Genomic DNA, 16,137 nt, shown 5'->3' on the forward strand with positions numbered 1-16,137 from the left:
TCCTCATTTGCCCTACTGTTTGCCATTGGTGAACTGCAAGTCTGTCCTTGTGTCTTGCTTAAGTGTTTTCTCATTTTAATTTTTGTTGTCAGACTGTCCTTGGTTTAATCTCTGGATTATCACCCAAATCTTCCTGATATATTTGCACCCTAGCTTCTGTGTCTCCAACGACCCACGGACATTCTCATCTTCATAACATCAGAGAAAACAGCTCGTCAAATCAACAGCAATGCTTTACCCCAACTGATACCATCAGCAGCACATTAGATCAAGCACAACTTGAACACTGACCACCTGTGGTAGTCACTAGTCTATCACCCTTAAATCATTTGAATTAAATTGAAATCAAGAAGCAGTCCAGAACATGTCTGCAGTGAACAAACTTTTCAATATAGTATAGTAACCATTTAATGGCTCAGACAGAGCGAGGATGCAAGACCCCTGATCTCAGTTAGCTGATGGCTGAACCCCATGATGCTGAATGACCTTGGGCTGCAAGGCCCAGAATGAGTTCCCCATCCTTCTGAATGGTTGAACTCCGCAACATTCTATTACAGGTTTCCCCTGCCCTTTCTTTAAAGATGTTCAAAGTTGGGAACTCAGAAAAATACCCTTGATGACCACCTCTGTCTTTGCAGAGTGGGTCCAAAGACTTGCACAGTCAGGAGGTCTGAGAGTGCGGGGGAAGGGGCTTATGGGGGTTTAGGGGCGCCCGCGTGGCTACCTTCCGGGCGCTTGAGCGATGGCTGCTGGGTCGGGAGCAGGCATGGTTCTCCTTCCCGCGGTGGATCGGGGCCGGCCTACCTTCCCGGCGCTTGAGCGATGGCTGCTGCTCTTACTGTTTTTTGGTAGAGTCTTTAGGGTCTACTAAGTAAAAGATCTTTTTGGGTGGGTTATTTTTTTTGTTTTGTATTTTTAGATAAAGTCTCACTATGTAATTCAGGCTGGCTTTAAATTCCCTATATAGTTCAGGCTGGCCTTGAACTCATGGCAGTCCTCCTGCCTCTGCCTCTCAAGTGCTGGGATCATAGGCATGCACCAGGGTCATATTTTCTGCAAACAAGGGTGATTTTTTGTTGTTATTGTTTGCCTAAACCATATGAAGGCTGAAAACTTCGCTATGAATACTTCAACATTTATCTCCTCAGAACAAAAATATTCTTATTTAATCATACATAACTCCTCCCACCACCCAGAGCAAAGCATAGTTAATTTACGACATCCCTCTGGGGCCGGTTACTGTTCTAGTTCATTCCTTATTTGGGAGTGTTACTTTGCACAAACCCTTGTTTTATCTTTACTTCTTCCATAAGTCAGCAGTGTTTCTCACACCAACCTCCCTCATATGCTAACACCCAGGTGTTAGACCCATTGTTTCTCAAAGTGTGACCCCAAGATCAGCAAAAACAAATTCTTAGGCACCTTTAGTACCTACTGAATCTAAAGTCTGGAGACAGGGTTTGCAGTCCACATTTTGAGAAGTTTTCTATGTGAGTTTGTTTTGTTGTTGTTGTTTGTTTATTTTGTCATGCTAGGGATTAAGCCAAAGACTTTGTGCACACTAGGCAAGTGTTTCACCACTGAGCTTTACCCCCAGCCCTAGTCTGTGGCTTTAATGTGTTCAGTATGAGAAGATTCCTCAAAATGCTTGTTGGAAAGGGTAATCTATTTTTAGTCCCCTTTTCAGTTTATTTTTGTTGTTGTTGTTGGGCATTTATTTTTCATGTGTGTGGTGGGTACTGATCCAGGGATCAGTTAATTTATTATTAACCTGACTTAAAATTTTAATTCGTACAGACTGTAACTTAACTGTAAGGATGTTTCCCAAGTACTTAGCTTTGAATGGTTTTAGAATTGTAAAATGTTAGAGCTGGAATTGTTTTCTAGTCCTATAATTAAAAAAAAAAAAAAGAGAGAAAGAAATCCCAGATGTTTGCATTGGGTTATATAATTAATCATTTTTCTAATCCTCACTAGAACCCAGAGACTGATACAAAATATAGTCTTGTATCTCCTTAGTCTTGGACATTAAGTGCTAAAGTTGAAAAGAAACTATCCTGATTTTATTTTTTTAAAGGACCTCATGTTGTAGCCCAGGCTGGCTTTGAAATTACCAGCTTTCTGCGTCGGCACCCCCAAGTATGTTTTTTTTCCTGATGTAATTTTTCTCTGATTTTTCTTCCCCACAATAGGCCGGGATAGAAAATCGTCAGCTTGATACTGTAGATTTCTTCTTGAAGAGCAAGGGAAATCTTTTTGCTGCATCCTCAGAATCTTCTGTACCTGATCGATTTGATCACTTTCCATCCCAATTATATTTAAAAAGTAAGTAAACCAAGGATTTCTACACTTGTACATATCATTTTAATTGCTTTTAAATTATTATTGTGTTTTCTGATGATGTCTTTAGTTGCCAAAACTTTCTTATGAGATTTATATACTTTGTGGAAACTTGAGTTTTCAGGTATCTATAAATGTTCCCATTCTAAGTGATATGTTTATTGATCATACTCTGTACTATGCTTTATATTTCTAGTATGAAAATAGATGATCTTTCAAATTCAAGATAATTTTATACAAGAAAGAATCAAATTCACTTGGAAAATTGGTTATCTTGTACCTAAGACATATATTGGCAGTACAGCTTTCTTGAGTTGTGAATTTGTTATAAGAATTTTCACCCTGATTCTTTTGCTTTTTGCTACTTTACCAGTACTTCTTTTCAAGACTTTACTTTTCTTTTTTAACAAATTAGAAGCCTAGCTTTTCTTCTTGGACCAGGTAGCCATGAAAATTCTCTCATTAGAGGGATGGAGTAATAAGCCGTGTTTCCCTCTATATATTTAGTATTATAATCTACTTGGTAATATATTATAGACCTCTTTGTATAATATAGTTACCAATTAAAGTGGAGTATCTTTGTATGGTCAATTTTATAATTTACCAGGCCAAACCCCTTTGGACAGTTAGATTGATTCCACTTTTTAATTACTGGCAATGTGCCAAAAATACTCTGTGTGTGTGTGTGTGTGTGTATGTGTATGATTTCACACGTGTAATTGATTATTTGGGATAAATTCTGAATGTGGAATTTTCAGGACTAGGAATATTCACAATGTACATTCTTAATAGCCTTGATAAATTATCCTCTAAAAAAAGTTTATAATCAATTTGTATTCTAGTTACTGGAGGAAAAAGACAATATTTGTATCAGTTCTCACTGAGAATATGAATTAGATATTTTCTTTTTAAAAAATTATCATCTGGCTGGGCATCATGGCGCACACCTGTAATCCCAGCACCCAGGGGGCTGAGGCAGGAGGATTGCTGCAAGTTTGAGGCCAGCCTGGGCTCCATAGTGAGACAGTCACCAAAAAAAAAAAAATCTCATCTGGGCATGATGACATACACCTGTAGTCCCATCACTCTGGAAGCTGAGGCAGGAAGATTGCCGTGAGTTTGAGACAAACCTAAACTACATAGTGAGATGGATTTTTCTCTTCCCTCCTTCTTTCTCCTTTTCTTCCTCTTCTCGCCTCCTTCTCCTCTTCCTTCTTTTTTCTCTCTCTCATGTTGAGGGGTCAAACCTAGGGCCTGTGTCTGCTAGGCAAGCACTCTACTACTGACCTTATACCCTAATCCTCCCTCACTCTCCGTTTTGACTGCAATTTGCTCTCTCACTTTCTTGTTTGTTTGTTGAGACAGAGTCGGACTGACCTTGAACTCATTACATAGCCTATGCTGGCCTTGATGAACTCACAGTAATCCTCCTGCCTGAGCCTCCTGAGTGCTGAGATTACAGGCATGCAGCTCCATGCTTGGTCTTCCCCTGTTAATTTGTAATATTCCCTGATCTTTTTTAATCTTGAATGTATAGGAAAGAACTAGTTTGTGGTACCAAGTGGTGCTCTGTCTGCAGTCGTGTTTTTATCATTTACTCCTGTTGTTTGATGGTCAGTGATTCCTCCTTACTCTTACCTGCATTGCTCTACTCTAAAGGGTGGGAATGGGTCTAGAATAAGAAGCATGGGACTGAGCCTTACCTACTCTGCTGAGGGAGCCCCTGCAGCTTCCCGTAACACTCACATAGATACAGTTTAGAGGTAGGGCTGTGCAGAGATGAAGAAATCACTTCATTAGAACTTTCAGCTGCAAACAGAGGATGGGGGTGCCTGTCCACTCACACATTCAAGTTCAGATTTTAGATTTATCACTTACTTTCCAAATTAGCTTGAGCAAAATTACTCTCTGATGCTCATTTTCCTCACTGTGGAAAGGAAAAATGATACTTACATTTTTTTGAAAGGTATATATGAGATAGCATCATTTATAATACTTAAGATGTAGGTGCTCAGCAAATAGTTAATGACATCAGTAGCTAAACATGGTGGTGCATGCTTATAATCTCAGCTATGTAGGAGGCTGAGGCAGGAGGATCACATTCAAGGTTAGCCTGAGCAATGTAGCAAGACCCTGTCACAATCAATAAAACCCATCAATAATAAATATTAGTAACTGGAATCATTAAAGTTTAATGAGTAATAAGTCTTTTTCATTAAAGTTTCATGAGCTTTTTGAAAGGAAGACATTGGTCCTTGTTTATACATAGTGCACGATGGTATTTTTGGATATGTTATTTTTATTGGGAGTCATCTTGTGTTCTTGTTGTTGCTTTGGTTCTTTCTCAGATGTGGAAGAGCTGACACCAGCATTGGATTTACTTTGTTCAGCAATTAAAGAAAATGATTCTGAAACCCAAAGCAAACAGTTTTCAGAACAATTGCTTACTCTTACACTGTCATTCCTGAACAAACAAATAAAGGAGCTTTTTATTCACACTGAAGGTAAGAATAGCAGCAAGAAAGGGAGCAGTTGTACCATTTTTATGTTGGGACGGAGATACAAATGCTGCTTTTGCATGAAAGAGCTTAAGCCAGTGAATTAGCATTTACTAAGGTTGAGTAAACTAAACATGTAATTGAATGAAATAACTTTTGACACTGAGAAACTTGTCAGAAAGACCTGGAACTAATTGTGAAGTGTGTGAAAAAGACTACATTAAAATACTGCTACCTATACCTAGAAACAACTTAAAACATATTGTTTGAAATTTGAAAATACTAATTTTGAATTTTGTCATTCTTCAGAATTCATAATTAAAAGTTATAGCACATTCTTTCTTTTTGTCCCTCTTGCCTTCCATATATGTACCATACACATGAACTGGCACATTGGCATTTTCTGATTTTCCACAGAGCTAGATGAACATCTGCAGAAAGGAGTGAACATTTTGACCAACTACATTAATGAGCTTCGAACTTTCATGATAAAGTTTCCTTGGAAGCTGACAGACACTATGGATGAATATGATGTAGATGAAAATATTCCTGCAGTAAAGGAGAGTACTGTTTGGGAGAAGCTCAGCTTTGAGGTAAATAGAAGCATTTATCATATTACTTTTATGTGCCAGATCCTGAGGCTCTGAGAAAACAATAAATAGAATTCAGTCTTGTGATTCAGAATCTTTAGTGAGGTCTTTAGATCTTACAGATTTTTACATCTCTGGATAGTACTTTAGATTTATATCTAGAAACTATTTTATTCAGAATGCAGTCAGGCTACCACTCAGTGCCAGGTCTGCATACTCAGGTCCAAAAGCAAACACACTTTGAGGTGGCTCCTCCCTGACATGCTCTCACAGTGGCTTGGACCTATGACCTCCTATCCCTGCATTTCACCAGCCACAGAATCAACTGATTTGCTCTTGTGATTAGATCTTAGCAAATTTCTGTTTTACAATTCCATTGCTTGGAAGCGTGTTTGACTTGAATCCTATCTAAAAGTCTTACTCATTTGCAGTTAAAATTTTTGTGTCCATTTGTTTGTATTCTTTTGACAGTAGAAGTTAATATAACCTAAATGTGCTGCCCTAAGACTTAGGGACTCAAAAGCCCTTTTATCCACAGGAGTATAGGAGTATTGGAAAGACAAAAGCCAAAATTACTTAACATAGACGGTAATCAAGAATGAAAGAGAGAAGGTTGACTGCTGCTAGGTCCTTGGGTCTGTTGTTCTTGGGGTGGAGGAACAGAAAGGGGAGGTACCTGGTGTGACCATTTTTTCTGTATCCCTTACTTACTCTTTAATCAGAAATGAGGGCTGGGGATTTAGCTTAGTGGTTCCAGTGTCTGCCTCGCAAGCTCAAGGGCCTGAGTTCGATCCCCAGTACCAAAAAACAAACAAACAAACAGAAATGACCTATTTTTCCTGATATTGTTTGTTTGAGATAGGGTTTTGCTATGTAGTTCAGGCTAGATTTGAACACCCATTGTGTGGTCCAGGCTGGCCTCAAAATTGATGAGATCCTTCTGTCTCAACCTCTTGAATGCTAGGATTATAGGCATGTGCCGCCATGCCAGCCAGATATCATGCCTTTTTTTTTTTTTTTTTTCCTCTTTGCTTTTGCTGTTGCTGTTGCTTTTTTTTTTTTGTACCAGGGATCAAACTCAGGGGCCTTGCACTTGCCAAGCAGGTGCAGTGCCACTGAGCTAAATCCCTGGCCCATATCCTGCTCTTTTTTTCTGACTGCTTTTTCTGTTGCTTCCAAAGGCTTCTCTTCCTGTTTTTACCCCTTTTGTGTTCTCCAAGGAACTATCCATGGTACTCTATTCTTTTTGTTCAAAATCACTGATTTTTAACTTCTTGGTGAGGGGTTTACAGTTCACTTTGATGAAAGCTATGGACACTGTCCCCAGAAGCGTGTATGTGAGTATGTGTATGTAACACATACACGAAATTTTGTACATGGCTTAACAGGGTTTACAGACTCCTTTAAGGCCCGGGTTAGGAATACACCCTTCTCTCTCTGGATTTTAGATTTTTAGTTTATTTAGGTCTTCGTTTCTTCTTACTTGGATTACTGCAAAACTTTGGTATCTTGACCTTGAATCACTTCAATTTATTCTTCCACATAGCTTTCTGAATTTTTTTCCTTAAAACTGTGGCTGATAATATGAAATGATTTGACTCCTTTAAGGCCCGGGTTAGGAATACACCCTTCTCTCTCTGGATTTTAGATTTTTAGTTTATTTAGGTCTTCGTTTCTTCTTACTTGGATTACTGCAAAACTGGGGTATCTTGACCTTGAATCACTTCAATTTATTCTTCCACATAGCTTTCTGAATTTTTTTCCTTAAAACTGTGGCTGATAATATGAAATGATTTCCTGCTTTTTTTGTTGTTGTTGTTGTTTTTCTTTCTTTTTTTTTTTTTTTGGTACCGGGGATTGAACCCGTGTCTTTGCGCTTGCAAGGCAGGCTACCAAACCACTGAGCTAAATCCCCGGCCCCGATTTCCTGCTTTTTAAGGACTTCAAATTTAATTTGCTATTTACTTCAGCTTTTCTTTCAGTTATGTTGAGTATAGTGAAGGCTTTACACGTGATACTCCTTCTTTTTGGAACACTTCTTTTCTGTGTGTATATGTAAAACACTTGCTGGGTTTTTTGCTTTTTTTTTTTTTGTAACCTCTCATGTAGATGAACCTCTTTTGGACACTTCTTTAGCATCTTGGGCTTCTCTTTTCATAGCCCTTATCAGTCAGCACTGTAATTGGTGCTTTATTTGTACACCCTGCACTAGATTGCATGATCTTGGAGAATACGATCTGTGTTGTTCAGCTTCATATCCCTTCTGCCTAGTATCAAATCCAGTAGTAGGTTTTAGTGGGTGTTCAATAAAGTCCTGTGTTGATAATCATAGTAAGAAAATAAAAAGGAACCTAAAAGGTGGACATTTTTCTTCTTTTTCCTAGGAAGTTATTGCTAGTGCCATTTTAAACAACAAAATACCAGAAGCACAAACCTTTTTCAGGATGAATAATCATTCTGCTCAAAGACTCGAGGAGCTGATTAGAATAGGCCTAGATTTGGTCTTTGTCAATTTAAAAAACAGCAATATAAAGGAAGCCTCTGAGCTTTTGAAGAATATGGTGAGTAGTGCAATCCATTTTTCTGATCTTAAGTTCCCATTCCTCCCTCTGTTTTTTAAATTAAAAAAATTTTTTTTTGGTACCGGGGATCGAACTCGGGTCCTTATACTTGTGAGGCAGGCACTGGAACCACTGACCCAAATCCCTGACACCTCCCTCTGTTTTTATCCGTTAAATTTTTCTTTTTAAAATTTCATGTGTAACTGTGATCGTGTATCTTTCTGTGTCTGGCCTGTTTCACTTAAGGTCCTCTGGGGTTTTTCCATGCTATGGCAAATGGTGAGTTTTCCTTTTACCACTGAACTATATCTCTGGCCCCACCACCTTCTTCGTGGTGGACTCTTTTTTTTTTATATAGAGGATCGAACATAGAATGTCATGCAGCCTACCACTAAGCAACACTCCCAGCCCGTTTTTAATTTTATTTTGAGACTAGGTCTCACTTAAGTTACCCAGGTTGGGCTCAAACTTACAGTCCTCCTGCCTCAGCCTCCTCAGTAGCTGGGAAGGATTTCCTTCTTTTTAAGGCAGATAATTCATTAAATATGTGAAGAATGCATAAATTGTTTCCATATCTCTTTAAGAGAGATTTTTTTAAAGTGAGGTTTTCATTCTCTGTCCGTTAGGCCTGGTAAAAAGAGAATCTTTGACAAAAACCTTCACACATATCAGGGCCTCATTGTTTGTTGGAGAACATTCTGTATTGTTCATGTGACTTCATACATGTTGTTTGAACTTTTGGTGGATTATGCCTTGGCCTAGAGTGTCATGTTCCATGGTTTTACGTCATTTGAGGGCGAAAGACTTAGAAGTAGAGCTCCTGGATGATTGGGATCATCTGCATGATTGGGGTGAAAGTGCAGAGAAGTGAAGCTGTAAGAAGTCATTTATGTTGACCTTTGTTTTCAAATGACTTGTAGAAAATTGCTGCAATCTTCATCGTTATGGTAGCCTGGCCTTACCTTAAATTCTGCCTTTGCTCTGGCACAGTGCTTAAGGACTTTAGGGATATGCAGTAAATATATATAAAAAATGTAAGAAAGCTAATGTAAGAGCAGAAAAGGTGTGTGGTATTGTAACAGAATACATGTCTGTAATAAAGTACTTCTGTACCTGACCTATTATGTCAGAACAATTGTTACAAAATCTAAGGTTTTTCAAAAGAAGAAATAAAGACCCAACATAATAGATATTGGGAAATGGGAAGAAAATGTTCACATGAGAAGGGGAACAAGGGAAGGGGGAGGGGGAAAGGAAAGAAGGGACAAGAAAAAAGAATAGAAGAGAAAAATGGAAACAAAGCTTTTGTAAATAAAGAGGGGAAGAGGGGTCAGAGGGAGGCGAGGGGAAGATATACAAAGCAAGATATATAAAGGTACAAATTCCCTATGATGAATGTTAGCAGTGTGTATATTTAAAATATACGGATAAATATTTTGCTTACAAAAAACCTAAGGTTTTTTCTATTTTCTATGTTTATTATAGGGCTTTGATGTAAAAGACCAGCTGCTCAAGATATGTTTCTATACAACTGATAAAAATATTCAGAACTTTTTGGTAGGTACAGGTGAGACTATGTAGCTTACATTTTTTACAAAGCCACAATTAAAAATTTGGAAGGAATACTTCAAAATAAACAGTGTTCAATTAATATGTAAATATATGACCATCTTTTCTTCTTTTTAAATGATTTTTGGCAATGGAAAATTTGAATATTAACTCAGAAGTTCAGAATACTTTTTTTTTTCTTTTTTGCTGTTCTGGGGATCAAATACAAGCCTTTATATACTGGGCTCCAGAAAGTACAGCTTTGGCTCCAGAATATAATCCTTAAATGGCATTTAATCTTGTGACTTTTGTTTTGCAAATACACTTGGTTTTTGTGAGGTCACTGCTTTGATTATTTTTTATTCAAGGTTGAAATTTTAAAAGAAAATAATTATCTTTCTGAAAAAGAGAAAAGAACTATAGACTTCGTACATCAAGTTGAAAAGTTTTATTCGGGATACCTCCAAGAAAATATGCAGATCCAGTTTTTTCCCAGGTAGTTTTATTAGTCCCCTTTTGATAATATTGTAGATGATGGTTAGTTCATATTAATTATGTGCACAATTTTTTTATGTGGAATTATGCCTACTTTCCCCAGGAAAATAAAACTTACATCATACAGAAAGGACTTAGGAATTTCCTAATACTTCAGTATTTGTATAATCAGAATTATGTCTTCCCTAAAAGAATAAAAATGTTTCAGCAGATAAAAAGGAATGATGTTTTTTTCTTTAAAAATAAAAATTATATATATGTGCTTCACATATTTATGTCATAAATTTTAGGTATTGGATAAAGGAACAAGATTTTTTCAAGTACAAATCTGTTTTGGACTCATTCCTCAAATATCATAAAGATGAGTTTAACAAACAAGACCATAAAATTGCATTAAACTGGGCTCAGTGGTGGGATCAGCCAACACAAGAATATATACTTCTTCCGAGGATAAGTCCAGAAGGTGAGTGGGAGAGAGCCCAAACTATGAGGATATTGAATGAGAATTGAAATAGGTGTTGGTATTTAAATATTTTTGCACTTGTGTTTTAGAATTCCTTTTTTTTCAAGACCAGGGATCAAACTCAGCACCTTGTGTTTGTGAGGCAGGTGTAGTGCCACTGAGCTAAATCCCCAGTCCCGCCCCCACCTTTTTTTTTTTTCTTTGAGAAAGGATCTTGCTATGTAGCCCAGGCCAGCCTAGAACTCTAAGTGCTCCTCCTTCCTCAGACTCCCAAGTGCCAGAATCACAGGCACATACCACTACACCCAGCACTAGAGTTCCTTTTGATGGGAAAACACTCATTTTCTTTAAAATGCAAGTCATTTGATTAAGACCTGTTGCTTATGTTGAGGTTTCTGTGATGGCTTTGCAATGTGATAGTGAAAAAAAAAAGTTAACCATAGTTCAATGAATTGAGATTTCAAGGCTAAGTATTTTTATTCTAGCTTTAGAGTCACATTCTTTTTTTTTTTCCCCCCAAATAGTTTGAGTTTCTTCTTATGTAAATGGGGGAATCTATATAATATCAGGACTCTGGAGAATAACTAGCAGTAATGAACAATTGTAATTCAGAGAATCAAATTCCTATTTACTATTATAGTCAGTTTTTTATATTGAAAGGAAGAAAAGAAGATTGAACCAACAAATGAAATGCATAGCTAATAATATTCATTACATTTTAACTGCTAGTAATGAGATACAAAATTTAGCTTTTACTCTGGCTGTAGTACTGATTATAAAGTGAACAATGCAAAAGGAGAAAATCATAAAAGAAGCAAAGAACTTGAAAAATTCATATATAAATATTTTTGTCTAGATTGTTTATATATTACTCAGTTATAATTATATTTATATTAATCACTGTTGAGTTACATGTCAGTAGTCATAATTAATTGCTATTTTAAAATGTATTTTGTTCTTTGTATAGAATATAAATCATATTCCCCTGAAACCCTCTGGAGATACCTAACAGCTCGCCATGATTGGTTAAGCATTACCTTGTGGATTGGAGAATTTCAGACCCAGAAAAATTACGTGTCACTTCAGCAGCACAAGTGGCCCCCTCTGACTGGTGATGTTATTGATCAGAATACTTGCTGCAACAACTACATGAAGAATGCAGTTTTAGATAAACTAGCCAGGTATTGTAATTTGTATTAATCCCCAGTGGAACAAGTAAAAGGAAGAGCAGTAAAAATGGTGAGAGGCAGGAGGTGTAAGTCATGGTGGAACATTTCCCTACAATATTCTATCTCCAGTGCCAAAAAAAGAAATATATCTATATATAGCGCACACACACACACACACACACACACACATATGTATATGCACACACATATATCTAATGGCATAATTTTTTTCCTTTGCAATGCTTTAAATCCAGTGTAATATTGTTTCATATTGTACAGTTTAAAGGCCATTATCATGTACTGTCTGCACTTAACATCATGTGGTAGTGAATAGGCTCTCATAATATATGTAAATTCTTCCCAACTTACGTAGAACTGTTGTTAGTAGGGCTGTAAGGAAAAGTGGCTAGAAGTGAAGAGGTCCCTCAGTGCCCTGTAATTGTAACCACCCTTCTCCATATTACCCCTGCCCTCATGTGCTATGTGTAGCCTTGAACTTCAGATGGTTGCTGAGTTCAGAGCTCTTGATAATGAAGATTAGTAACTTTTAAGTTGTATTATTTTCTGTTTGTGCATGTTGGAGTATATTTGTGTTTTGCTGTCCCATCCAGTTTAAAGATGTAGAGAGTTAAACCCAGAGCAATGAAATGCTTCGCTCAAGCCAATTACTTACAGATTTGAATTTTTAACCCCTGATTTTCTACTCACTGTTCGTGCCATTGTTTTAAATGTTGTGTAATTTTGCAATGGCATACTGCATAACAATGACAACTAATTCTAGTGGCAGGTATTGCCGTGGGTGGATAAATAGACCAGTGCCGATTAGGTGAGCAATGCATCCCAGTGTTCCACTTGTGTATAAAGCTCAAAATTGGCAAAAGCAAGCCATGTTTGAAAATACAAATAGAAGTAAGGAGGGCCGGGAATTTAGCTCAGTGGTTCCACTGCCTGCCTCGCAAGCGCAAGGTCCTGAATTCAATCCCGGGTACCAAAAACAAAAACAAAAACAAACAGAAGTAAGGAAATAGTTACCACAAAAGCCTGGATAGCAACTAGCAAGATCATGCAATGGGAGAAATGTACCAAGGCACAACAAAATATTTTCTATAAGCTGGGTAGTGGTCACATGGCTTCTTTAAACTATTTTTCTGTGCTCTTTTATAATGTGTATATATGATGTGTTTAACAGTAAACTTGTAAAAAATAATATTTAAATGCAAATTCATATTGCTTAGTACTTGATATGTTTAAATTCTAACTTTTTAGTAACTTTGGATAGTTTGGTGAATTTCTCAGTGATCAGAACATTTAGCTTCAAGAGCTAACCACTGTTACCCTACTGGGTTGTATGGATCCAAGCAAAAACAAACAAACAAATGGAGAGATAGCAACAAAGATAACCTAAGACTGTAATTACTACATTTAAACACTGTATAGCCACGGCTGAGGATTTAGCTCAGTTGTGCCGCTGCCTGCCTCTCAAGTGCAAGGTCCCAAGTTCGATCCCCAGTATGAAGAAGAAGGGCATAAATGCTATAAAAGTATACAGACCTTTATAGAAAACTAGCAAAATAAGTATCTAAGAATATATTTATTTATTTATTTATAGAGTAAGAATTGGCAGCCTTAATTGTTAAATACTTATTTTTTTAAGTAGCTGAGACTTAGTTAAAGTGATTTGGTCTGCTCTAAACCCAGCAATTTTCTAACTTGCTGGCAGGAATGGAATTTTTCTTGCATCTGAACTAGAAGACTTTGAACTCTTGCTCCTAAGACTGAGCCGAATTGGGGGTGTGATACAAGATGCCCTGCCTGTTCAAAACTACAAGACCAAGGAGGGCTGGGATTTCCACTCTCACTTCATTCTTTACTGCTTAGAACACAGCCTGCAGCATCTTCTTTATGTTTATCTTGACTATTACGAGTGAGTACTGAGAATTGACTTTTCACATTTCCTCTTTGCTTATAAACTGATGTTTAGGAAAATAATAAGCATTCACATGAGGATTCATATTCTTTTTGAAGTAGTTTCTCCCACCTCAACACATGGTAAATCCTTAGTTCCATGCCACATGCAACTAAATGTGGTTTTTTTTTTGGTGGTATTAATTCCATAACCTCTCTGTTAACTTTATAAATAACTTGAGATTAGATTAAAGTGAAAGGCATGCTTTTTAAAGTTTTAAAGAGAGGAAGATTATAAAAGCTCTCAGTTCTTTGATACTTTCATTTCAAAGAATGCTAATCAACTTTGAATCCATTATCACTTCATAATATATTAGATAAGCTCTAAAACATGTTTCTATAGATGGTGGATGTACATCCCTGTGTATCTAAGATCAAACTTCAGAATCCTATTTGGGGCCAGTGTTGATTGTTATTGAGTCAGTAATAACAACAACAAACGTAGTCTGAAGTATATCAGTGCTTCCACTGATCTTAGCGCTAGACCAAGTGCCTTATATGCATTAAATGACTTTATCTTAAAAAAAAAACCAAAAAACAAAAAGCGTCAGAGTGGTTACTCCATCTCTGTTTCACAGATGAGGAAACAGATTTGGGAGAGGCTAAGTCTAAGGCACATAGCTAGTAAGTGACACAACCATATTCTGTTTACCTTGATTCCAGAGCTCACATTTCTGCCTGTTAGAAAACTTTTTAAAAAAAATTTTGTGTAGTAAAGCCTAGGAGTTTGAACAAAGAATATATTTCTGGTTCATATCATTGAGGCTTACTCAGATATAGGTGTGTTTCTCCAAAGCTACTATGACAAGAGAACAAATTTAAAAGTTGTATTTTAAAGTATCTATTCTGAGCCTTAGCCCCTTATTTCTAGCTCCTCTGTAGTTGTGTAAAGGTTTTTTAAAAATTTCTTAAATTTGAAAATGCTAAAAAATTTGTGTTGTAAAAAACAGTAAGATATAAGGTATTTAAGAGAGAGGTTTTATATTTTAATACAGACTCAATCCTGAAAATTGTCCTTTTTTGGGAAAGAAAGAATTACATGAAGCTTACCCTTGGTTTGAATTTTTAGTTCAGTGCCAACAAGTTTCCAGTAATTTGACAGGTAAGAGTATACTATATTAAATATAAAAATATATACTTGGATAAATAACTGGTCTATTAAAAGGCATTTAATTTACGAATTGCTTAATACAATCATTTGATGGTAGTCAGATACCTGACTGTACTCCAAGGCCACACATTTCTTAAGAAGCAGAAGATCAACCCGGGTATGGTGGCACATGCCTGTAGTCCCAGCACTCGGGAGGCTGAGGCAGGAGGATGGCTGTGAGTTTGAGACCAGCCTGGGCTACATAGTGAGTTCCAGGTCAGTCTCAACTACATAGTGTGACCCTGTCTCAAAACAAACAAACAAGCAAACAAAAAGAAGTAGAAAACCAAAAATGTTAGCCTCTTGTCCACTGTGAAAACCCAGGTTTACAGTAGAGAGCTTGTGTAGTCCTGTCCCCTTCTCCCATCTGTACCTCAGACTTTATTGTCTTTGGGTTTCCAGCATCACACCAGGTTATCACAGGCTGAATTCCTGCTTTCAGGTCAAGGAACACTCCTTTTACATGAGTAAGTGATTCTTGCTCTGAATCATTTATTTATTCATTCATTCGGGCGGTGTTGGGCATCCAACTAGAGCTTTGCATGTTCTAGGCAGGGCTCTGCCATGGAGCTACATCCCTACCTCTGAATTTCTGATAAGCAGCTCAAAATGGAACGAAAAGAAATCCATGGCATATACAGAATTGTTATGTCATCCCCAGTGAAGGTGCTGCAGTAGAGCCTTGTTCTGGTTATAATCAGACAGAAAAGCCCTGTTACCTCTAGGAACTCACCCCAGGGTTATGGAAGGTGGGGAGCAAGCCAAATGACTCCACAAGCAAAAAATGTCAACAGCCAATCTTTATGTACTGTCCAGTTTTTCTTCAAAGGGATTTTTTCATAACATGAATTTTTAATTTTTTTTGTTTTGGGTACTAGACGTTGATTGTAAAATTTAACAAAAGAATTAGAAGTCACAGACAACTATCTAGAAGGTAACACGTAGCTGGGCATGGTGCACACAGCTAGGAATAATCTCAGCTATCTCAAGGCTGAGGCAGGAAGATTGCAAGTTTAAATTCTGCCTGGGCAACTAGGATGGCAATGTAACTCAGAGGTAGAGTGTTCCTCGTTCATTTCCCAGTATCCCTGTCCTCCCCACAAGAAAGTAACACTCCCATAGGTACATAGGAAGCTGACCACCCATAGATAGTCATTGACAATATTTTAATATATTTTTTCAGTTTATTCTTTGTACTTTCTTTTCATACCTCTATTTCATCAAAAAAAAGTTTATTCTACTTTGTGATAGACAAAAGTGATATGATACAATAAGAAACATGAATGTTTTTCTGTGTTGCATTTTTTCTAATATAAGAATTCTCTTGCATTCTTAGAGACGACTAAATATATATATAT

General features: G+C 37.1%; 1 protein-coding gene across 2 annotated transcripts in view; it reads left to right on the forward strand.

Moving 5' to 3' along the window:
• Window positions 1–16,137, forward strand: part of Spg11 (SPG11 vesicle trafficking associated, spatacsin) — a 93,940-nt gene that overhangs the window by 29,705 nt on the left and 48,098 nt on the right. For both annotated transcript variants that reach the window (XM_033764938.1, XM_033764939.1), the window contains 10 exons: window positions 2,193–2,325; window positions 4,689–4,844; window positions 5,256–5,431; window positions 7,813–7,989; window positions 9,475–9,546; window positions 9,906–10,033; window positions 10,323–10,495; window positions 11,463–11,676; window positions 13,385–13,588; window positions 14,625–14,731. In XM_033764938.1, the coding sequence (XP_033620829.1) occupies window positions 2,193–2,325; window positions 4,689–4,844; window positions 5,256–5,431; window positions 7,813–7,989; window positions 9,475–9,546; window positions 9,906–10,033; window positions 10,323–10,495; window positions 11,463–11,676; window positions 13,385–13,588; window positions 14,625–14,731 (1,540 nt within the window). The remainder of the gene's footprint in view (window positions 1–2,192; window positions 2,326–4,688; window positions 4,845–5,255; window positions 5,432–7,812; window positions 7,990–9,474; window positions 9,547–9,905; window positions 10,034–10,322; window positions 10,496–11,462; window positions 11,677–13,384; window positions 13,589–14,624; window positions 14,732–16,137) is intronic.

This window comes from Fukomys damarensis, unplaced genomic scaffold, assembly GCF_012274545.1.
Source record: "Fukomys damarensis isolate Sample0158 unplaced genomic scaffold, DMR_v1.0_HiC HiC_scaffold_17, whole genome shotgun sequence".
Classification (NCBI taxonomy): Eukaryota; Metazoa; Chordata; class Mammalia; order Rodentia; family Bathyergidae; genus Fukomys; species Fukomys damarensis.